The sequence below is a fragment of the Podarcis vaucheri genome (genome assembly GCF_965113315.1).
Source record: "Podarcis vaucheri genome assembly, chromosome: 3".
NCBI classification, from domain to species: Eukaryota; Metazoa; Chordata; class Lepidosauria; order Squamata; family Lacertidae; genus Podarcis; species Podarcis vaucheri.
The window spans coordinates 20,997,594-21,020,984 of record NC_138761.1 but is presented as its reverse complement, the minus strand read 5'-3'; the positions used below and the strand labels follow the sequence as shown (position 1 = coordinate 21,020,984).

General features: G+C 43.4%; 1 protein-coding gene and 1 long non-coding RNA gene across 5 annotated transcripts in view; one reads left to right on the top strand and one right to left on the bottom strand.

Annotated features, from left to right (window-relative positions):
* Positions 1 to 13,807, top strand: part of SOCS5 (suppressor of cytokine signaling 5) — a 29,980-nt gene extending 16,173 nt beyond the window's left edge. For 2 of the 3 annotated variants that reach the window (XM_082217663.1, XM_082217664.1), the window contains exon 2: positions 7,089 to 11,895. In XM_082217663.1, coding sequence (XP_082073789.1) covers positions 7,101 to 8,699 — 1,599 coding nt within the window. In that variant the 5' untranslated portion in view covers positions 7,089 to 7,100 and the 3' untranslated portion in view covers positions 8,700 to 11,895. Of the gene's footprint in view, positions 1 to 7,088; positions 11,896 to 13,048 lie in introns of those variants that run through there. The other variant, XM_082217665.1, reaches the window with a different exon arrangement.
* LOC309529720 overlaps positions 1 to 23,391 on the bottom strand; it is a 37,223-nt gene that overhangs the window by 6,322 nt on the left and 7,510 nt on the right. For both annotated transcript variants that reach the window (XR_014218371.1, XR_014218372.1), the window contains exon 3: positions 20,130 to 20,187. This is a non-coding gene — a long non-coding RNA (uncharacterized lncRNA). The remainder of the gene's footprint in view (positions 1 to 20,129; positions 20,188 to 23,391) is intronic.

Genomic DNA, 23,391 nt, shown 5'->3' with positions numbered 1-23,391 from the left:
GTGTTTTGTTGCTGCAAAGATCAGGACACCCCCACTCCCCGCAAAAGTACTTGGTATTAGGCACATTTTCATCGGGCTTTTCCTTGCAATGCACAACAAGAGGAGTGATGTAAAAGCGGGTCGGGGCCCGTGTCGGACTCGGGTTCACACGTTAAGTGTTGGCCACCCTGCCAGCACTTTGGATCGGCAAAAAATAACACGGGTTTTATTATTATTATTATTGCACCTGCATTGACGTCAGCTCATGTCTGGGCGCTGGTGTGCGCAGGGCCGCGCTATCGACTGACCGCCGCGGAGCTGATAAGGGCGGGTTTTGTTGCAATTCCTCGGGTAGAGGAGGAGGAGGCCGGTCGGTGAGACGGCAAGCTCGGCACGTCGGGGAGCTCCGTAACTCGAGCCGAGCAGTCCAGCCGCAGCCAGAACTCACACGGCGAGCTCGGCTGGGTCCTAGCGCCTCCCGGGTTCCCAGCCGTGTAAATTGCTGCGGGAATTGCATCACGAGCGAGGGGGGAGGGAGGGGAGAGGAAGCACCCGGAGCTGCTGCAAAAAAGCATATCGTTTCATCAGAAAGAAGGAAACTCCATATAATAAACTGCAGGAGGGCTTAAGGCCGGACTGACTCACCCGAGGCGCTCGCCGCCGCTGCCCCGCCTCTCGCCGCCTGACTCGCCCGCCTCCCTCCCACGGAGGTAGGCTGGTGTGCCGTGGGAGGGAGGCGGGCGAGTCGGGCGGCGAGCACACGCGGGGCGGCGAGCGAGCTCCCTCCCACATCCCATCGCCGCTCGCTTCGGCCGGCCTACTGGGCTGTCGCAGGCGGAAGGCCTGCGCATGCGCGAGGTTTTCGCGCCTTCCTCCAGTAGGCCGGCCGAAGCGAGCGGCGATGGGATGTGGGAGCTCGCTCGCTCGCCGCCCCGCGTGTGCTCGCCGCCGCCGCCCCGCCTCTCGCCGCCCGACTCGCCCGCCTCCCTCCCACGGAACACAAGGCAACGTTCCGCGGCACACTAGTGTGCCGCGGAACACCGGTTGGGAAACACTGCTCTAGAGTCCTTTAGAATAGAGGTTAACATTTTATATCTAAACCAAAAATACTGTGACTTTGGAAACAAAAACTCTTAAAATGCAAGCCGGTCGAATTCTTAAAAAGGTTGCCCATAGAAGAGTGCAATACAAATATTTTGGCATTTTTCAATACAAAGAAAAAGACAAATGTGAATTATTTAAGACATCTTATTTGGACTTATACAGTTCACTGTCAACGTCTTTGTTTGCTATCAATGAATATTAAAATAAACTTTGTTTACTACAGTTAGAAATGCAGTCTTTGAATAAATCAGTTGAACTGGAGGAAGTGCAAATGACTATTTAAAAAAACTAAAAGGATACAAAGTACTGGGAGGTGACGGTTTTACAGGAGCATTCTTTAAACATTTTTACAATGAATTATATCCCCATCTAGCCAGTTGTTGAATGAAGTTCTTTCAGGGGAACTTCCAGGCATCAATCTAAAATAACAGTACTACTGAAAGTTGAAGAAAAACCTTGACCTAGTGGAATCATATTGTCCAATTATCCTGGTAAACCAGGATGCTAAGCTATATACAGTGGTACCTCAGGTTGAGTACTTAATTCGTTCCGGAGATCCGTTCTTAACCTGAAACTGTTCTTAACCTGAAGCACCACTTTAGCTAATGGGGCCTCCTGCTGGCGCTGCACCGCTAGAGCACGATTTCTCTTCTCATCCTGAAGCAAAGTTCTTAACCCGAGGTACTATTTCTGGGTTAGCAAAGTCTGTAACCTGAAGCGTATGTAACCCGAGGTACCACTGTACAGGCATTTTAACAAACTTGTTAAATACGTTCATTACATGTTATATCTCCCCAGACCAGATGAGCTTTATGCCTTGCTGGCAGATAGTGGTTCCAATATGACACTTATTGAATGTCATTCATTATAGTAAAAAGAAAGGTAACACGCTTGCAGTAACCTCATTAGTTGTTTACAAGGCCTTTGAAAGGCCGAGTTCGACATTTTTAAAAGCACTGATACATAGACTTAACATGAGAGAGTGGTTTATTAATTCAATTTTTGAAGTGTACAATTTTTGAAGTTGTTATGCTACTGTCAGTGTAATTTTTCTCAACTCAGAAACCCCTATAAAAAGAGTAAAACAAGGATGCCCTTTGTCCCCACTTCATTTGCCTTGTCTATTGAACCATTGGTAATAGTAATTAGAAACAATGTGAATGTAGAAAGTGTAAAAAAAAAAAGTAAAATGCATACTAATATCCTTTTTTTGCCAGTGACATAGCTCTCATGTTATCAAAACCAGAATTGGCACTACCTGAAATTATATCAGAATTGAATAATTTTGGCAGTGACAGGCCTACACATAATGAAACCAGATATGAAATTATGTATATTGGGGTCCTCACACGGTCTCACGTTTTCATACAAAGCATTGTGGGAGCTCAAAAGCTGAAATACCTGGGAATATTCATAACAGAAAACTTGTACTCTTTAAGTAAAGCAAATTTTGAGCCCTTGTTAGGCAAGGAACTGAAATCCTAGGAGGGTATAAACCTTTCTTGGTTGGGCCACATTGTGGCTGTGAAGATTTTAATCCTCCCACGTTTCACTATTTCAGGTCCTGCAAATAACTATAATAGGAACGTGGGTGGCGCTGTGGTCTAAACCACTGAGCCTTTTGGGCTTGCTGATCAGAAGGTCAGCAGTTCAGATCCGCACAATGGGGTGAGCTTCCACTGCTCTGTCTCAGCTTTTGCCAACCTAGCAGTTCAAAAGCACGCCAGTGCAAGTAGATAAATAGGTACCGTTGCGGCGGGAAGGTAAATGGTGTTTCTGTGAGCTCTGGCACTTGTCACGGTGTCCCATTACACCAGAAGCGGTTTAGACATGCCAGCCACATGACCCGGAAAGCTGTTTGTAGACAAACGCCGGCTCCCTCGGCCTAAAAACGAGATGAATGCTGCATCCCAATAGTTGCCTTAGACTGGACTTAACCGTCCAGGGGTCCTTTATCTTTCACCTTAGTAAGTATAATGCTTTAACAACAAGTTTGGCAGAGATTATGGGGTAAATTCATTCATAGTGGAAAGAAAGTGCTCTGGTCACCTGGAGTACTGTGTCCAGTTCTGGGCACCACAGTTCAAGAAGGACACTGACAAATTGGAACGTGCCCAGAGGAGGGCAACCAAAATGGTCAAAGGCCTGGAAACGATGCCTTATGAGGAACGGCTAAGGGAGCTGGGCATGTTTAGCCTGGAGAAGAGGAGGTTAAGGGGTGATATGATAGCCATGTTCAAATATATAAAAGGATGTCACATAGAGGAGGGAGAAAGGTTGTTTTCTGCTGCTCCAGAGAAGCGGACACGGAGCAATGGATCCAAACTACAAGAAAGAAGATTCCACCTAAACATTAGGAAGAACTTCCTGACAGTAAGAGCTGTTCGACAGTGGAATTTGCTGCCAAGGAGTGTGGTGGAGTCTCCTTCTCTGGAGGTCTTTAAGCAGAGGCTTGACAACCATATGTCAGGAGTGCTCTGATTGTGTTTCCTGCTTGGCAGGGGGTTGGACTCGATGGCCCTTGTGGTCTATTCCAACTCTATGATTCTATGATTCTAAAGCTTGGTTATGGGTAGTGGCTTGTTTCTGTGCTTTGCTTCATAGACACTTAGAGCTCTTAGAGAAACAGAAAGAGAAATTCCAGGGTCCTGTAGGACCTTTCTTTTTAACTTTGGAGTAAGACAGATTGGCCCCATAATGACTGTGCTGTGCTTCCAATGCACAGTACATTATGTGAATAACCCCTAGCTCCAAGGTTAAGTGGAAAGACTAGGGTTTACGTTTGTGGTTGGTAGCCCCTGTGAATTGTGGACCCCTGCCAGTGACATAGCATATTGGGCACCAATGTCTCTCTTCAAGCCATGCTCTGTCAAAGTATATTACGCCTTTTACAGTTTCACATTTATTTCAAATTCATTGCTTCTAAGCTGAACCCATAGTATCAATTTTCTTCCTGTGTTTGCCTATTGGGCCTGAATTCTGTGAAATTGGGAAATCTATGTTCACTTTGCAGCCATCATTATCTCAGTCATCAAATAACTACTCTTACTGTGCTGTCTAATGTGGTTGTAGTGGGGAACCATTTTTGTACGTCTGTGTATGTATTCTAGGTGTTTGTATGACGATATTAATCTATTATATACTTTTTAAATAGTTTAATGTTTTTATAATTATTGTTTTAAATTTAAGTTGCTTGGAGACCTTTTAGGGAACAGGCATCTAATAAATTACAACGTATGGACTACTCACAAGTAACAAGGAGAAACTGACTAAGTGCTGGGGAGGGAGGATGAATGGTGAATCACACAATGGTATTGATTAGACTGACTCAGTAAAGAGTTTGTCTTTGAAATGGCCCTGTTGCTAGGGGGAAGCTGCCTGCTCAGCCAATACCTTAATGGAAGGTTGATCACAATTTACAGTTGCAGAAACTAGAAACATTCAGCTCTAGTTTTCATTTTAAGAGCAAGTATAGGGGTAGATAGAAAACCTGTCAAAGCAACAGCAAGTTTGTGCCATCTTCCAATCCAATGTGGCTCTCCAGTTAATTTGTGCTTCGTAGGCCCCAACCACACACAAATGGCATGCATGATACACTGATGCAGATATCTGGCTGACACACTGTGCTCCTCCACCTTCTGTAAGCAACTTTGACATGTTGGCAGGGCTGCCTACCTGTGAATTCCCTGACATCACCATCACTGCCACCATCATTTTGTGTATGCTGCCTTTCCATAGGTCTAACAATGCTCAAGGCTGCTTACAGCATGAAAAGATTTACATAATGACAAACACAACAAAAGTCATTTATAAATAAAACAAAAAGTACACAACCAGGCAATTTTCACATAAATCATAAAAGATCTGAAAATAAAGATACAAAGAATTAATACCCATAACAGTGACACAAGTCCCCAAGCAATACCCCAGCAGCCTCAGCTTTTGTGACTGGAGTCAGTAAGGGCCCCGCCCCCTCAGGCTGGGTGGGAGAAGTCCAGCAAGCAGGGAGCAGGAATCCCAGGACTGGCAAGGCACCAGGTGATCAGTTTTACCTTTGCAGTGCAGGTTGCATTCAAGCAGCTTTGCAAAGGAAGGTCCCAGCCAATAGAAGTGGTGCTTGGAAGTTACAGCTGATTGTCCTTCAAGCTCCATTTTTGGCAGGGGCTTGGCTGCACTCAAGAGTTTCTGATTGGGAACCCTGGAGTGTAGCCAATCCCAGTGGGACATGAAGTGACTGGTGATCAGCCTGCGATTAGTACTGACTTCAAGTCCCCCTTTCAACATGGCTCTAATTGGGGGCTTCTGAGTGGAACCAATGCCACCCAAAAGGGTTTTGCATTTGGTGGCAGATCTAAAAAGTACCAAATACAAGACTTGCTTAAAGGTAAAGGTAAAGGTACCCCTGCCCGAACGGGCCAGTCTTGACAGACTCTGGGGTTTGTGCGCCCATCTCACATCTATTGGCCGGGGGCCAGCGCTGTCCGAAGACACTTCCGGGTCACGTGGCCAGCGTGACAACGCTGCTCTGGCGAGCCAGAGCCGCACACGGAACGCCGTTTACCTTCCCGCTGGTAAGCGGTACCTATTTATCTACTTGCCCCCGGGGGTGCTTTCGAACTGCTAGGTGGGCAGGCGCTGGGACCGAGCAGCGGGAGCGCACCCCGCTCGCTTACCAAATACAAGACTTGCTTACCAAGGAGCAATTGGGAGCACATTTTCAGGCTCCCCATGGTTCCTTTGCACCACCCGTGTCTTTATCTTTATATATGATGTCATGTGGGGTTGATGGATGTGACTTGGGGAAAATAGGATTGTGGCCCAAATTAGGATGCCTGCTGGGCCTAATTAGGCTGAAGGCTCCCCGCTACTGCTCTAATGCATAAAGTGACTATAAACAGATACTAGATGAGCATCTGTCAAATAACAGTGTTAAGCGTGGGACAACCTGATGGTGTAGTGGATTGAGAACAAAATCGGCTGTATTACAATGTTATATCATTTTAATGGCAACTACAAAAATTGCTTACCTGGAAAACTAATCTTAGAAAAGGGATGTATATTTAGTAGTATTTTGATGTTGAGCAGCAGCTGGGGGAGAAGCAGGCAGCCAGCTCAAATGATCAGCCAACTCAGATCACCAACTGCTTTGTGGGTCATCGTTCAGAATTGTTGCTTCAATGTACTTACAGATTGACAGGAATCTTTTCGCAGAGTTTGCTAATACTTTCAAGAATATTATGGATCCTGTTGTTTTTAGCTCTGCCATCGCATTCTCCTAGCTTTGATATTTTCTACTCAAAAGTCCAGTGTTGCAGAAAGACTATCATTTTTTAAAACATAATTTTTTGTGGTACATTAGTGTGAAACTTTCTGTTAGTGAACACCTAAAAAGCTAGTAAGCTGAATTTTAAAAAGTACTAGTCACAGATAATCCAAAATCTTCCTCTTGTTCTATAACTTTATCCTTTACTAAAGATGGGAAATCTAAATGAATATGAACGCTCAGTTTAATTGGGAACAGTAGCTGAATAACATCACCATGGAGGTTATATGAGCATGCATGTTATCCTACATTTTGTAGTATTTCTGTTTGCAGAAAAGAAGGCCTATGAAATGAATATTTTAATAAGGAAAGGGTGACACTAATGTTTCTTCCTCAGTTTCAACCTTATACATACACCTGTCCAAAGCCTATCCTATTTCTAAAGTTATAACTGAAACCTCTGCACTCCATTGCATAGAATATCATAAAAACTGAAGTGTTCATTATAAATAGAAAATCCTACATATTTTGGGTGTAGAGTATTTAAACTATTTGTTTTATTGTAAGCTACCATGAGGGCTCCATTGGGGTATATAAGGGGGAGCGATAAAAATATAAACTTTCCCCCTTAGCTTCTCATTTTGTTAATGAGTTGTCTTAACAAGTGTTCAGAAACTCATTTTGAGTCTCTATTCAGCAGGTGACTTGACTAAAATATTGTCTTCCTGTGTTTGAAATTTAGGTGACCTAATCCATGGGTAAAGTTGGGAAGATGTGGAACAACTTCAAGTACAGGTGCCAGAATCTCTTCAACTCTGAAGCTGGAAACAGAAGCGAAAATGTAGACGTAAACTCTAATTGTTCTTCCGTTAGAGATAAAAGTGTGTTTGTTCCTGATCCAGCTGCGCAGCGACCCAGCAGCCCTTTAAGAGATGTTTCTTTACAACTGAGTCTAAACCCTTCAAAAAGCTCTGCAAGGAAAAATCAAAACTGTGCCGCAGAGATCCCACAAATTGTGGAAATAAGCATTGAGAGAGAGAGTGACTTGGGTGTTGGCACAGGAGCTAGACTTGCACGAAGAGATTCCTACTCAAGGCATGCACCATGGGGTGGGAAAAAGAAACATTCCTGCTCGACAAAAACCCAGAGCTCTTTGGATAGTGATAAAAGATTTGGCCGTTCTCGCTTGCAAAGGAGGGAGAGAAGATACGGCGTGAGCTCTGTTCATGACACGGACAGTGTCTCAAGCAGGACCTTTGGGAGTCGCTCTCTGCGACAAAGACTTCAGGATACTGTTGGCTTGTGTTTTCCTATGAGAACGTACTGCAAACCATCCAAACCTCTCTTTTCTAACAAAAGAAAGATCCATCTCTCTGAACTAATGCTAGAGAAATGTCCTTTCCCTCCTGGGTCAGATCTGGCTCAAAAATGGCATCTAATTAAGCAGCACACAGCCCCAGTGAGCCCCCACTCAACTCTCTTTGATGCATTTGATCCTTCCGTGGCTTCTACAGAAGATGAAGAGGACAGGCTCAGAGAAAGACGAAGGCTCAGTATCGAAGAAGGGGTTGACCCTCCTCCCAATGCTCAGATACATACCTTTGAAGCTACTGCACAAGTTAACCCGCTATATAAACTGGGACCAAAGTTGGCCCCTGGCATGTCTGAGCTGACTGGAGACGGGAGTTCAACGCCACAGGGCAGTTGCGACCTGGAGGAAGACACGACTACTCTTTGCTTGCAGTCGCGTAGGCAAAAGCAGCGCCAGGTATCTGGAGAGAGCCATAGCCACACCAGCAGACAAGGAGCTTGGAAAGTACATACTCAGATTGATTATATACACTGCCTTGTCCCAGACTTACTGCAAATTACCGGCAATCCTTGTTACTGGGGAGTGATGGACCGCTACGAAGCAGAAGCACTTCTGGAAGGAAAACCCGAAGGCACTTTTTTGCTCAGGGATTCTGCTCAAGAAGACTACCTCTTCTCTGTGAGCTTCCGCCGTTACAACCGGTCTCTGCATGCACGCATTGAACAATGGAACCACAACTTTAGTTTTGATGCTCATGATCCCTGTGTGTTTCACTCCTCCACTGTTACAGGGCTTCTAGAACACTACAAAGATCCTAGTTCTTGCATGTTTTTTGAACCTTTGCTTACAGTCTCCCTAAACAGAACTTTCCCTTTCAGCTTGCAATATATCTGCCGGGCAGTAATCTGTAGGTACACTTCGTATGATGGGATTGATTGTCTCCCTTTGCCATCAATGTTGCAGGACTTTCTAAAGGAATATCACTATAAGCAAAAGGTCCGAGTGCGATGGTTGGAGCGGGAACCAATAAAGGCAAAGTGAACAGAGTTCAGAGTCCCCAGTAAGCTCACTAGAAATATGTGCTTTTTTGTGCAAATACAGTATAACTGTGGTTAGCACATCAGTGTTCAGCTGCTTTTTCATCTTCTTTTGCAATATGGTACTTTAAGCTTAATGTGTTTCTGAGTGTGTTCAGATGCTGCCTGCTATTAATCAAGCTTAGTTGTGAATATCTCTTGAAACAATATGTTGAACACAAATTCACACATTTTTAAATGCGGGCTTGCAGATTATAATTGTCTGGTTCTGAAATACACTATTTTCTTTCCGCAATTCCTATAGTTATTATGCAAAGCAGCCATTGAGTATTTTCTAAGTTCCATTCAATTTCAGGAGTCAGAACAAAGTGAGTTGCTGACTTTTTTTCATTTTTGAACATTTGAACACCAGCAGTTGTGTTCCAGTGTAGTTGCTTTCTTAGTACATTTTAAAGTTCAGTTTTTCCCCATGACAATTTTCACATTAAAGCTATTCTAAAATGAAAAATCATGAGCAACTAGGGAAACTGCTGTCACCTAGCACTTCTAAGAATTGATCACGTACATTAATGAGCACTTATATGCATCTACTCGGCACCAAACTGGTTTTTAAAAGGGCTGTATCCTAATTAAGTATACTTTAGTGTATGATTGTTTGAGTGCTAATAGATTAATCAGCCAACTAAGTTTGCATAAATTTGCATATCACTAAAATAGTAATCATATGCAAAAAAAGTAAACACATACTTTATTTTATAATGATGCTTACATGTGCCTGCTGTGATACCTTGAAAGGGGCATCTCTTATGGCAGTGGTCACCAACCTTTTTGGATCTGGGGGCACATTCTGAATTTTGAGAAGATACCAAGGGTACCAGTTAGGAAATGGCTGCCACCAGGGGTGTAGCCTAACACATAATGGCTGCCACCTTCAAAAGAGAAGAAAAAGAAAAGAAACAGGAACATAAAATAGTTCAAATATGGGAAAATCCGTTCAGGTTTTTAAAATATATATATATGTGCGTAATCAGAGATAAAAAGACATAATGCTGACTCACAAGTATTCTTCCCTATCTTTATGGAGAAGAATATAATAGAAAAACACTGAAAATACAGAAAGGACTCACCAGAGAAGTAGTTGAACAATACTGTTGCAGAGTAGTGTGATTTTAAGGCTGACTCATCTACAAGCATCTCAAAACTAGGGATGTATGAGGATACGAGGATAATGATTTTTCTGCCTTTGCACTAAGCCCAAGCCCTCATCTCTCCAGACAACCTGGGAGCAATCCCTGTGGGCGAGGCAGGAGGGAAAAGTGATAACACTGATTCTTCTGAAATGACTCCCTCCCCCCCCCAAAAAAAAAACAACAACTTGGAAACAATCAGGAATAATGTGGTGAGGATGGTGATGTTGATAATAATGATGCCTCTGCATTACCCCACCCCTCAAGAATGTAACAACTCGGAAACAACCAGGAAAATTCTTAGCATCATTATTATTACCACCACCATTATGATGTCTCTCTACTGGGCTCCCCACTTCAAACAACTTTGGACAATCCTTGCTGTAGGGCATGTAGCAGGGAGAAAAGGGGTTGCCATATCCTTAGCCCCTCCCCGAGTTCAACAGAGGCTTCTCTCAAGCAGCTGTGTGGTCCACATGCCGGCAGGCAGCAAACACGTATTGCAACAATGGGAGGCTTTCCATCTTGCTCCCCCCACCCCACATTTTCAAAAAGTTTCTTAAGCAACTATCTGCAGACTGTTTCACGTGGCCAGCAGGTAGCAAAACTATTAATTCCTGGGCTGCTTCCCCTACTCCAAACGTATTTTTAAAAGCCTCTCAAGTAGCAGCCTGTCAACTGCTCTATGTGGCTGGCAGGCAGCAAAGTAAATGTAGCTGCAAACCTTCCAAGGACTAGGAAACAAGACAGTAACAGGAAAAGTGCAGGAAGCAGGAAACGGCACCTCTTTGGAACCCTTTGCCTGCTGTCCGAACAATTTATCAGGCACAGCTCTGACTACACTCATTGACTAAAAACACTGGCAGTGGGAGCAGCCGGGCTGGTTCATTTCAGGTCGGTTGCTTAGAAGAGCACCTGCACCTTCTGCTTCATAACATCTTTTCTAGGATGGCTAGAGTCCTGTGAAAGAAAGAAAGAGTTGCGGGTAGGGGCAGCCTGGAGGCACCAGTGAAGGCCGTCTCAGGCACCCAGTTGGCAACACCCCTCCCCAAAATCCTACAGTATGACTCAGAAGGATGAGTTCCTCTTCTAAGATGTTGCACAGTTTGTGGAAGTGCTTAAAACTTGCACATTTTCTAAAAATCTGCTATACAGTTAATTGGGGTCACCTTAATCAGATGGATTGTAGTCAGTTGTCTTAAGCATTGCAGCCCTAGTTTAAAAAAAGTAAAGTTTAGTATACACAGCGTTTCAGTAACTTCTGTCTAACACTGCAAGCCTTCACAGAAGTAAGATTCATTAAATTCAGTGGGACTAAACTCCTAGATAAGCGTACGTAGGATTGCAATTTAAGTCAACCGCTGCTGGTAAGTCATGATGATGAACTTGACTCAACTCTAAGAAACGTGACAAGTAGTAATTGGAGCTTTGCATTAACTGATTTTTGAAGGGTTCAAAACAGTATTTTTAACTGTCTGCTAAAAACTAATGGCCATCTAGCTTAGTTATGACTTAAAAGCTGATCCAGAAAAGATAATGTTCTGTTCTGCTTCTTTCCCTCCACCCTACTCAACGCATCATACGTAAAGTTTCAGGCTTCATATAGGTACTGTTGTATTTGTGAATGGTGTAGCACCTTCTTTTGGTAAGTTGTAGATTGTGTTCTCCTTGAGCAAAAAACTTTTGAAACTTGCTCTTTTGCTTCTGGTTCCCCCCCCCCCTTTGTGGACAGAACATAACCTGTTTTGTCCTAGTTGTGTTTGCACTAAAATTTGTGTTGGAGTACAGAGTCCCTTGTTTTTTGCTTGTGTATCTTGTACCAATGACTAGTTCTCCCTAGGTTCTTAACCAGTTGACAGTGACTGTGAGGTAGGAAAGCTTCAAAGCTGCGTATACAAGAAGAGTTACACTTGTATGCCAACACTAACCAGTTTATCAATGTGTGTTTTTCCTCCGCTTGCTGTGCCTTGTTACAGCTTTTTGTGCTAATAAAGTACAGTATTTTCAGTGTTATACTTGTATATTTGCTCTTTTATATTTGCAGAGCTTCTCCTGTAGCAGTTAACCTTTTTTTTATAAAAAAAGCTTTATCTTACGTTTAGTTTAGCTTGCACAAATGTACAATTGAATGATTACTTGACATGTCACCAAAATTAAGCATAAATGAAATTCTCTAGAACACCCAAATACAGATGTTTCCAAGCATTTGGGGCCATTTCACACATTGCATGGAGGCAACTGTGGGTTTTCCATGGGATACGCTTGACAACTGGTGCAAATCCCAGCTCTCTAGTGTGGATCTGAATGGGGTGTGCTTTTTACACCCACACATTTCATTTTTCGATTTGTGCTTCTATCGAAGGTGCGTATCTTAAAAACAACAATGTAATGCTTGAAGTGGCCTTTGGTTTTCATTGCAAAACCATAGAATAGTGGGTCTGCAGTATCTGGCCACTTCAAAAAGGCAATTATATATGGAAAACTCTTCTAGGTAAGAAGTATAAACACTATGTGTACATCATCTCATGTACACAAACACAGGTTTTGCCTGTTACACTTGTGTTTGTCCATACATTTCTTAAGCTAAATATAGATTATTCACAAGATGCATTCATTCAAAGGCTTTTTGGCACCTTGGAATGAAATGCAATTCATTTTTTTTATTTTTGCTTTCTTTTACTATATAAAAGAGTCATAAGTTATTGTGCATTATATTTGAAGTTTGACATAATAGCTTGTCATTTTTGAAGTGGACCTAAGATCAGGTGATGTTTCTGGATATAATTGGTTAGCTATTTGCCATGTGTGGCAGTGGTAAAGGGCATTATTTATACCCTTCCTCAGCACCTGGCAAAACAATTGCATTTTTATTTTTGCACTATAATGAGTTTGCAAGGAATGGATTGAATAGATGCTACAGAATCAGTGGTTAAAAAAAGGTTTTGAAATACTGTTCCAGACATCTTTTATGGTAGATGGCTAGGCTACAATCCTCTAATGTCCTTCCTGGGAGTCCAACAGAACTTGGTGAGTTTTACTTTTGAGGGATCATATATAGGATTGCACTGTAAATTGAGTTAATTTTTCAGTATTGTCCACCTGCAAGACAAGTAATCCATTTAGAAACATTTGCCTGGTATCCTATTTTCTGTAATTTTTCTTTCAGAGAAGAACAGAGAGGAAAGAAAGCGTGCATCAGGCCTCTGCATAGATAAGATTCACATGTGAGTGCCCACTGTATTTTAGATATTGGCGAAAGTTGTGTAGCTCACAAGGATTGCTGCTTGTAAGTGTCTGAACCTGGTCAGATTCTTTTTACCAAAGAGGTTGAAGGAACATGTTGCTGCTTATAATCCAAACTAAAACAATTGAACCAAAGTATCTTCAGCATAAGCTATTTGGGTATAATATGCAATGCCAGAGATCATGAAAATGTATATAATTTAGCAGCAGTTACTCATAATTTTTTTAATGCAGTGTAGTCTCAATATACAGAATTGTCCAAAGTCTGTCTACTTCAACACCAGAAGATCTATATACACCAGAAAGCTATTGAAAGGAGTTTATTTAGACTCCCAGAGAGCACTTTAAATGGGCTAGTTTGGAAAATTCTCATTAGGCTTGGGCTGAGGAGAACACATAAATGGTATAGGAGCCAGCATCAAATTTGAAGTTTCCGGGCATTTAGGATTATCCAACTTTGCATTAATTGTATCAAATGTGCTTTCAAATGTCAGATTTCCAATGTGGAATTTCTTTTTGCTCTGAACATGTAAGTACTTTTCACTAATGTTAAATGTAAGCATGTTATAACTGTTGGGTTTGTGTGTGGGTCTGTATTACTGAATATGCAAACTTTTGGTTTATGAACTGCGCTAAAACTAGCTGCTTACATTAAAATGGAAAAAAAGTAACCAGCATGAAATTGTGCCCAAGTGTACTTTCCCTGCTTTTTCACGCTCCGTCAATTTATGTTAAATTCTACAATGGTTGGGTTTTTTCCCCTGTTGGTGAATGTGTGTTTAGTGTGAATTCCTTCAAAACGATTCAAATCAGGAACTTGGTTTTTGTACTACAAGAAACATGTTAAAAGTGTCATTCACATTCAGTGGAAATAATTGCACTTAATTTTTGTAGGAATTTGTTGCTATTTTACTTGCTGCAGTACCCTTCTTGTGCTTAGCTCAGTGGCTCACAAACTGTGGGGAGAGGGCCCCCTGGTGGTGGGAGGGCAGAATTCATGGAGGGGGAGGATCTTGCAGAATGCAGATTGATAGACAGACGTCATCTTCCAGGCAACAGGTTTTAGCATCTCAGCTGCTGCCAAAACTGTCATGCAAACTGGAAGCTACAGAGAGATTGGAAACATAAGGATGCTTCTGACCATAGCAACTACTCTGCCTCCTTTCCTGGCTGGCTAACTTTTATGTGCGAGTCTTGAGATGCCTTGTTTAGTTCTCTAATAATGGACCAATGCCCCAACCAAAAATCCTTTTTATTTTATTGAAAATACTCATGCACCACCTCTCTGCTATCTCCAACTCTCCCCAGCCCCCCAGGTAGCTTTCAGTCACACTTAAAAACAGCTGTCATAATAAACAAAATGGACGTGGGTGGTGCTGTGGTCTAAACCACAGAGCCTAGGGCTTGCTGATCAGAAGGTCAGCAGTTTGAATCCCCACGACGGGGTGAGCTCCTGCTGCTCGGTCCCTTCTCCTGCCAAGCTAGCAGTTTGAAAGCACATCAAGTGCAAGTAGATAAATAGGTACTGCTCAGGCGGGAAGGTAAACGGTGTTTCTGTGTGCTGCTCTGGTTCGCCAGAAGCAGCTTAGTCATGCTGGCCACATGACCCGGAAGCTGTCTGCAGACAAGCACTGGCTCCCTCAGCCAATAATGTGAGATGAGCGTCGCAACCCCAGAGTCGTCTGTGACTGGACTTAACAGTCAGGGGTCCCTTTACCTTTAATAAATATAAAACAGTGAATATAAAGCTAAAAAGTCCAAACAGCCAATAAAATTAATAAATAATGTCACCAAACATCTCCAATGGTGCCAAAAGCCCTGGTGAATCAGAAGAGTTTTAACAAGCACCTGAACATCAGTTGTGTGGGTACCTGACAGATTTTTCTGGAGAGAGAAACCTGACTGACGCATGAAATCAGACATTAGTAGGGGAAAGGAGGAGAGCTCAGCAGTTGCAGCTGTATGCAAAGATAGCATTTGCTTAGCTGTGGGATGTGTGTGTGCACTCAAAGGTCGGGATTTAGAAGGGGGGGGCGTGTCCTGAAAGTTTGAGAAACACTGGCTTAGCTATATACAAGCCCAGTTGCATTTTGATCGACTTTATTTCTGGTGCTACACTGTAAATTTTGAATAACAAGAAAACGATTAAGGCAGTGCTCGGAAGGCTGTCCCATCTTGTGAGAAGGAATCTAAAGTCGAGGCCTCTTCTGTACATGCAGTGCTTCAAAGTTGGTTTTGGTCTGCTATGTACACTTTTTTCCTACAAGTGGTTAACGTTTTCTTCTGTGGTCTTGAAGCAGATCACACCTCACCTTGTTAATCAGGACAAATTGGGCATTACTATTTAGTCTCCAGTAAATTAGGGGACGGGACGCGGGTGGCGCTGTGGGTAAAAGCCTCAGCGCCTAGGGCTTGCCGATCGAAAGGTCGGCGGTTCGAATCCCCGCGGCGGGGTGCGCTCCCGCTGCTTGGTCCCAGCGCCTGCCAACCTAGCAGTTCGAAAGCACCCCCGGGTGCAAGTAGATAAATAGGTACCGCTTACCAGCGGGAAGGTAAACGGCGTTCCGTGTGCTGTGCTGGCTCGCCAGATGCAGCTTTGTCACGCTGGCCACGTGACCCGGAAGTGTCTCCGGACAGCGCTGGCCCCCGGCCTCTTGAGTGAGATGGGCGCACAAACCCCAGAGTCTGTCAAGACTGGCCCGTTCGGGCAGGGGTACCTTTACCTTTACCTTTAAATTAGGGGACAGGGTGAATGTGTTCCTTCTGGAACAATAAACCATTAGCAAAACTTTTTCTCAGATTTTTGGAAGGAGGTTTGCTGCACTCTGTGCCATGTCAGAAAGAGGTAGAAACAAGTGTGACCTAACTCCTGAGAAGTCTTTAAGAATACCATAAAGTAGGCTGTCTCACTGAACTGCAGATACCGTATTTAAAAAAAACAAAACACAATTTGAGGCTAATGTCACATTCTGTTGATTCTTTTTGATAAATATGTACAATATGCACAATGGTGGGTTTTTTTAAAAATGCAGACCTACTTTGGCTTCTTGCTGCAGGTAAGAATTTGGGCTCTGATTAATTGAAACCCCTTCATTTCTGCAGAGATCTCATTCCTTCCCCTATAAGGTTATGTTGCTCTAGTGGTGTGGAATCATTATTCCTTCAGATAAGTTAAGCATGCATAATATGGCTGGCAAAAGATGACTTCCCTGCCCCACCTCTTCCTGTTGGTAGTCCCCCCCCCATCAATGATTTTGGGGAGCTGGGGGGGTGCTGCCCATCAGAGGGAGGGAGGAAGTTCTGCCTGTCTGCTTATTCAAGTTTAACTCTGTTTATAACATGATGGGTTTTTAACAGCATCTTGCCTGGTGTTTGAACTAGATTGGTACAATTTTACCACATGGGAATTGCAATCTCAGGCTGGTTTAGAGGTGTGTAAGATGTGCATTATTGTGGAAGAACTGTGATCTCTATTGTACATGATGTCAGAAAAGGAGGTTTTACACTGTTGCATTGGAATGCTAGCCTTATGAAAGCATAATTGCTAAAGGACAGTGCATTTTTTTTCTATCTATAAAAGCAAAACTTCAGAACATACACTCACTCATCCACTCAGACTATGCAGTTCTATTGTGAAGTTCTGGCAATAACGTCGTTATGAAATCGTCAGCAGCTCTGATAAGCTACTTATGCATTGAAACTCATTTCCTAATAAACATAAATGAAAATAATTAAAGTTGTTTGAACCTCTGTCACAACGACCATTTTCCTATCAGTATGCTTTATTCAAGTGTGCAGGTAGATGCAGTAATTGTGGTTTTTATATTGCTCCTGTATTTATTTATTTATTTTTGGTCAAAGGTAAATTTTGAATGGTGACATTTTTCTCTTTCTCCATTTCATAGCTACCGCTTGTATTAAGTCTAAACTTTTGCCAGACATGGCATTGGCCTCCAAGCAATATCATGGATTGCATTGCTCTTTATTTTTGAATACATAGTTCCATCTAGCACATTTTTAAAAGTCTATTCAAACCACACATGCATTGTGTTATTTCCATAGCGCAGATTTGGGAAAGGATGGCATGGAGGGATTTCCAAAGACTACCGAGTTCATGATGTTAGATGGATTCCAAACTGAATTCCTAGTTCATCACTCTCTGAGACAGTATACAGTACTAGCACAGTATGGAAACTAGGCTCTAGGATGGGGAAGTATTTTGCAGGAGGAGATTTCAATTCCATGAATAGTAGAATTGTGGGCAAGGCCACCTAATGATTTGGTGACTGAGGTGAGCTTCAGGCTAAGGCCTTTTTGGCTCACATTCTCAGTCGTTCCTTTCTGGCAGTGTTTTATGCCAAAATGACATTGGTAGAGAGAGAGCCACTTTATTGTGTACAGTATAAACAATAAAAATATCAAAACACAACTTTGGAGAGAGAATTCTTCCCGCGTTGTAGTAATTGTCCAAGATTACATTGGTGTGAAGACCTTAACACAGTAGCAAAGTGGCTTGAGAGTTCACTGTATTACTTAATAGCGTAATTAAGAGTTGGATAATCACATGGTTGTGGGTAGAGAGGGCATTTTGCTCTGCTACCGCTACAGCTGAAGTTTACAATTGGTAGATGATACTTAGTGATTCCATCTGGACGCAGGAACTTCTTTGCAATAAGGAACTGGTCCTTTCGTTCAGCATCTTTCTGTTTATTTCATGTCGTTTTTAACAAGTTCGTTTAATCAACTTTTGTTGCCTGTATGTATTAAGGTGCATAACAAGTTTTAAAACAAAGTGATCTCTAGCCCTTAAAAATTTGGGATCGGATCGTAAAATGCCATATTTCCTGAAAATTAATCAAGTTATTACTAACAGGTTTTCTGAACGGTAGAGCAGTGCTGTTCTTTTTAAATTAAGCTGAGCCTGCAATCCTCATCATGAAAAAGCCCCACTGAACCCAATAAAACTATTTTGCAGTGAACATACAAAGGATTTCATTGCAAAAGAAGTGTGAGGTGATGCACTGTGTGAGCCCGCTATTTCTGTTTGGAAGAATTAACTTTAGTAGCTGGCCTACTTTGATTGCCAAAGTGATCTAGGAAAAAATAATATCCTGCTTTATCATTAACAACCGATTATGAGCCCTACTCATAAAAATAAACTATGGGGCAGCAGATGCATTAACTGCTTTGCTCAGTACGAGATGACGGAAGAGCTGGTGACTGGTGTACATGGCTGCCAAGCTGGTAGAGCCAATTTAAAAGATGCAGGAAAATGAACATAAGAATAGCACTGCAAGATCAGGCCAAAGGCTTTTCTGTTCTCACAGTGGCCAACCATAGATAGATCCCTGTGGAAAAGCCTACAAGCAGGACTCAAGGGCAATGGCGCTCCCTGCAGTTTCCAGCAACTGGTAAAGGTAAAGGGACCCCTGACCATTGGGTCCAGTCGTGACCGACTCTGGGGTTGCGGCGCTCATCTCATTTTATTGGCCAAGGGAGCCGGCGTACAGCTTCCGGGTCATGTGGCCAGCATGACAAAGCCACTTCTGGCGAACCAGAGCAGTGCACGGAAACGCTGTTTACCTTCACGCCGGAGCGGTACCTATTGATCTACTTGCACTTTGACGTGCTTTCGAACTGCTAGGTTGGCAGGAGCTGGGACCGAGCAACGGGAGCTCACCCCGTCGCAGGGATTCAAACCACCAACCTTCTGATTGGCAAGTCCTAGGCTCTGTGGTTTAACCCACAGCGCCACCCCCATCTCTCCAGCAACTGGTTTTATTTATTAAATTTACATTTCAAGATCACAGGGCACTTTACAGTAAAAACAGAAAACAAACCCACAAAATACATAACATCCTCCCACCATTCCTCTTCCATGAATTCCTCTAATCCCCGCTTCAAAGCCAACTGAACTTTGCAACAACCCGACTGGGATGGCTTTAAAAGGGACTGAGCATATTTATGGAGGAAAATATGGCTATCGATCTTGGCTAGCCATGAATGCCAGTTTCTGGGAGAGTGCTGTTGTGTTCATGGCAGCAGCAGCAGCAGCAGCTGCCAATTGGTACTAGTAGGGCAAGTGGCCTCAGACCCTTGAGACGGAACACAAAGCGTTGTGGCGTGTAGCCATTAATTTCTCTTAATTCTCAAGTTGGGAGCAACCATTACATCTTGTGGAAGCCATTTCCTTGAGCTGTGTAAAAAAAAAAAAAAACCTTCTCCCCAATCTCCCAACAGTCAGCTTTGCTGCATGGCCCTGAATTCTCATATTAATGAGGGAGGTAGAAAAACTTTCTATCTACTCTAACCCATGCCATGCTTCAGCCTTTCCATAAATACACGTGGAGGTGGGCAGGTATACAAGATAGTAGGAACTTGAGACCACTGTGTTTCCCTGATTATTGGCTGGTTTTCTATTTGTTGGAGGCAGAGGCAGCAAAAAGCCTATGCCATCATCAATAACGATGGTCAATCAGCTTCTCTAGTGCACTTCCTGATTGGTTTTTCTGCAAGTGCTTCAGTTTGATATCATATATAGTGAGAGCTGGACCATAAAGAAGGCTGATTGCCGAATAATTGATGCTTTTGAATTATGGTGCTGGAGGAGACTCTTGAGAGTCCCATGGGCTGGAAGAATATCAAACCTATCCATTCTTAAGGAAATCAGCCCTGAGTGCTCACTGGAAGGACAGATCCTGAAGCTGAGGCTCCAGTACTTTGGCCACCTCATGAGAAGAGAAGACTCCCTGGAAAAGACCCTGATGTTGGGAAAGATGGAGGGCACAAGGAGAAGGGGACAACAGAGGATGAGATGGTTGGACAGTGTTCTCGAAGCTACCAGCATGAGTTTGACCAAACTGTGGGAGGCAGTGGAAGACAGGAATGCCTGGCGTGCTCTGGTCCATGGGGTCATGAAGAGTCGGACACAAGTAAACGACTAAACAACAACAGCAACACCACACACACACACACACACACACACATCATAGTTTGCAACATACCTCCTGTCTTTCTTGCAATGGTGTATATTCCACCTTCATTTTTCTCCCCCAGGAGCTGCTGCTTTTAAAAAAAAAATTCCTCACTGTTCACCATATTTGGGAAAGGGATACATATTTTAGCCCAAGGTCAAGATTAGCTAGCAATCAGTGGGTGGGTTAGCCTTAATTTTGGAATATATTCCTTTGCAGCACATTCACTCTGGCACAAATCTGTCACGTCTGCTTTCTGTGGCCTGAAGCGTCGACTCAATTTAGGGAGACGTATGAATTATGCACTTTGCAGAAGCAAGGAGATGCGGGCTTGGATCTTTTAGCTTTCTTGTGCAAAACCATTTGAACTTTGATTTTGGGCTTTTGTAATTTAGATAGTAGTTATAAACTCATTTTGCTAATGGCTGCTTCATGTCCTAGATTATGTAAGTAAGCATTACTTTTACTTCTTCACAAAACAATGTGTTTGTGATTGTTATTTTTAAAGGGGGGGGTAATGCCAGGGAAAATTCAGTCTGCCTTAAAGCATCCTGGTTTATTGTTTCTAGAAGGTTAACCCAACCTTGTCTTAGTTTCCAAGTTTAAAGCTGCAAAGTATGGTATTCTGCTGATCTCACTCACAAGGGATAAATAACAACAGTATAACCTCTCCTTGTGCCTAAATCCATTCCTACAAAGAGCACATTCCAGCAAGGCAAAAACACGGGGGTTGAAGCAGGCACCAGTGACGTTGTGGCCTTGGGAAGGAGATGTTTCATGGAGATAATTCTGAGGGCCAGACAGAGAAGTCTGCAGCCTTGGGGTTCCCCATCCCTGAAGTCCAGAATATCTACACATTTCATACAAGATCATCTGCCGAAGCTGTACATGCTTTTGTAGCCTCTACGTAGTTTGGTTTCTCAGTATGCTTCATTTCAAAAAGAAGAAGCTTTCATCTTTGGTCTCTCCCCCGCACCCTAACCCAGCCTTAGACAAAGATTGCAGTGTTCCTTCAAAGTCTGAACATGAATCTACATCTGGAAACACTTAACTGCAGTAAAAAAGAAAAGAAAAGAAAGCCTTATTCCAGAGAGTCAACATTGAAAATGTGCTTGGTGCTTAAAATGCAAACTAATAAACTGATATTTCCAGTTAGCCTCCTTAAGCAGAGCTGCAAGCCAGGAGCTTTCTAGGGAGGTGGGTACAAAGTCTGGCTTGAAAGCCAAACCACTCCAAGCTACTTCCTCGGGAGACTAATAACCCGCCGTTGATTAAAACTGAATGTCTGGCAATAACTTTATTCTTGTCCTTATAGAAAGCAAATAATGTGCTGTTTTAAGCCGGCCTGAGAGATATGTTTATCATCAGAAAGTAAACTTTGGCCTTTAGGATGCACGGTGATTTTTTGTGCCTTAGTGGTCAGTTTCTGTCCTGGTCACTGACACCGCATAACATTTGCACAGTGCAGAAACAGGCATTTGAGTTGAACCAAATAAGGTGCTGATTACAAGAGACTAGTTTCATCCCAGCAGGCTTGCAGCTGGATGACCCGAGTTCAAATCCTGACACGTCCCATAAGTGAGTGGACAATGTGCAGGTTGTCAGCTTTTAGCCTCTCCGTCCACTTGACACCATTTTCCAAGGAACTTGGCAAGCTTTTCCCTAGATGGCTGAGACTCCCCATAATAATAATAATAATAATAATAATAATAATAATAATAATAATAATAAAATTTATATTTATATCCCGCCCTCCTCAGCCAAAGCCGGGCTCAGAGCGGCTAACAACAGTAAAATAATACAGCATTCTAAAATCAATTCATTTTAAAATCAGTTCAAATCAAATTAATGGCAACCATTGAGCTAGAGTTCTGTGAGGATTACCAAAGGAGGGGGTCAGACTGTGCCTTGGCCAAAGGCCTGGTGGAACAGCTCTGTCTTGTTGGCTCTGCGGAAAGATGTCAAGTCCCACATGGCCCTAGTCCCTTGCGTTCCACCAGATCGGAGCCACAGCCGAAAAAGCCCTGGCTCTGGTTGAGGCCAGCCTAACCTCCCTGTGGCCCGGGACCTCCAAGATGTTTTTGTTTGAAGACCATAAGGCTTCTGCACTCTCATTTAGCAAAGCGTTGCTCAGGAACCCTGGGAGGCAAGTTATAAAAGTCTCTGCCAGGTCACTGTGTTCAGGCAGCAGAGATGAAGCAAGTAAGCCCATGGGATGGAGAACCGGTTCTTTTGCAAGAATGACAAAGGCCCACACTGAAGTCTGGAGGGTCTGAAAGAGCCGGTCAGATTGTATTAGGTTCAAGGGGCTTGGTAAAGGGTAAGATCACGAGGGAGGTGCCGGCATTTCTTGGAGACTATTTACATTTTAAAATAAGGCTCCGGCTACTTTTAATGGGGGGGTATATGGAGCTGCTTTGGGAAACTATTCAGAAGTGGCAACTGGTGGCAAATGCACCATCAGACCTTCTGTAGAATATTGGGCCAAGAAAGCAAGCTGGGCAGGCGCAGTGTGTTGCTAATCTCTGTCCCCCCTCGCCCCACTCTTTCTCCATTTATTTGCCTTTAGCCGCGCTGGGATTTGCAGTCGTTTGCAAAAGTTACAGCTTATCTCTGCGCTGTTGGGAAACTTCCTGTGCTGGTTTTGCAGACCTCTTGACGAGCTGTGAAAGGCAGAGGAATGGGTCGAGCTGTTCTTCCACACCCGACAGCTCTCCTGTTTTTGCTTTGGATCAATTTCAAGAAGGCTAGGCATGTCGGTCTGTTGCAGTAGAAGAAACAAAGGGGCTCACTGATGTCTGTTTGTGAGTTCAGCTGTGGTGGACAGGGGAGATTGGGTTGGATGAGCCTTCAGAGTCCCTAAAGGTAAAAGTAAAGGGACCCCTGACCATTAGGTCCAGTCGTGGCCGACTCTGGGGTTGTGGCGCTCATCTCGCTTTATTGGCTGAGGGAGCCGGTGTACAGCTTCTGGGTCATGTGGCCAGCATGACTAAGCCGCTTCTGGCGAACCAGAGCAGCGCATGGAAATGCCGTTTACCTTCCTGCTGGAGCGGTACCTATTTATCTACTTGCACTTTGATGTGCTTTCAAACTGCTAGGCTGGCAGGAGCTGGGACTGAACAACGGGAGCTCACCCCGTCGCGGGGATTCGAACCACTGATCTGATCGGCAAGCCCTAAGTTCTGTGGTTTAACCCACAGCATCACCCGTGTCCCTTCAGAGTCCCTACAACCATCTGATTCTTTGATTGCAATGGTGGGATTTACAAAACTGGTCGAACCAGTAGGCCTGC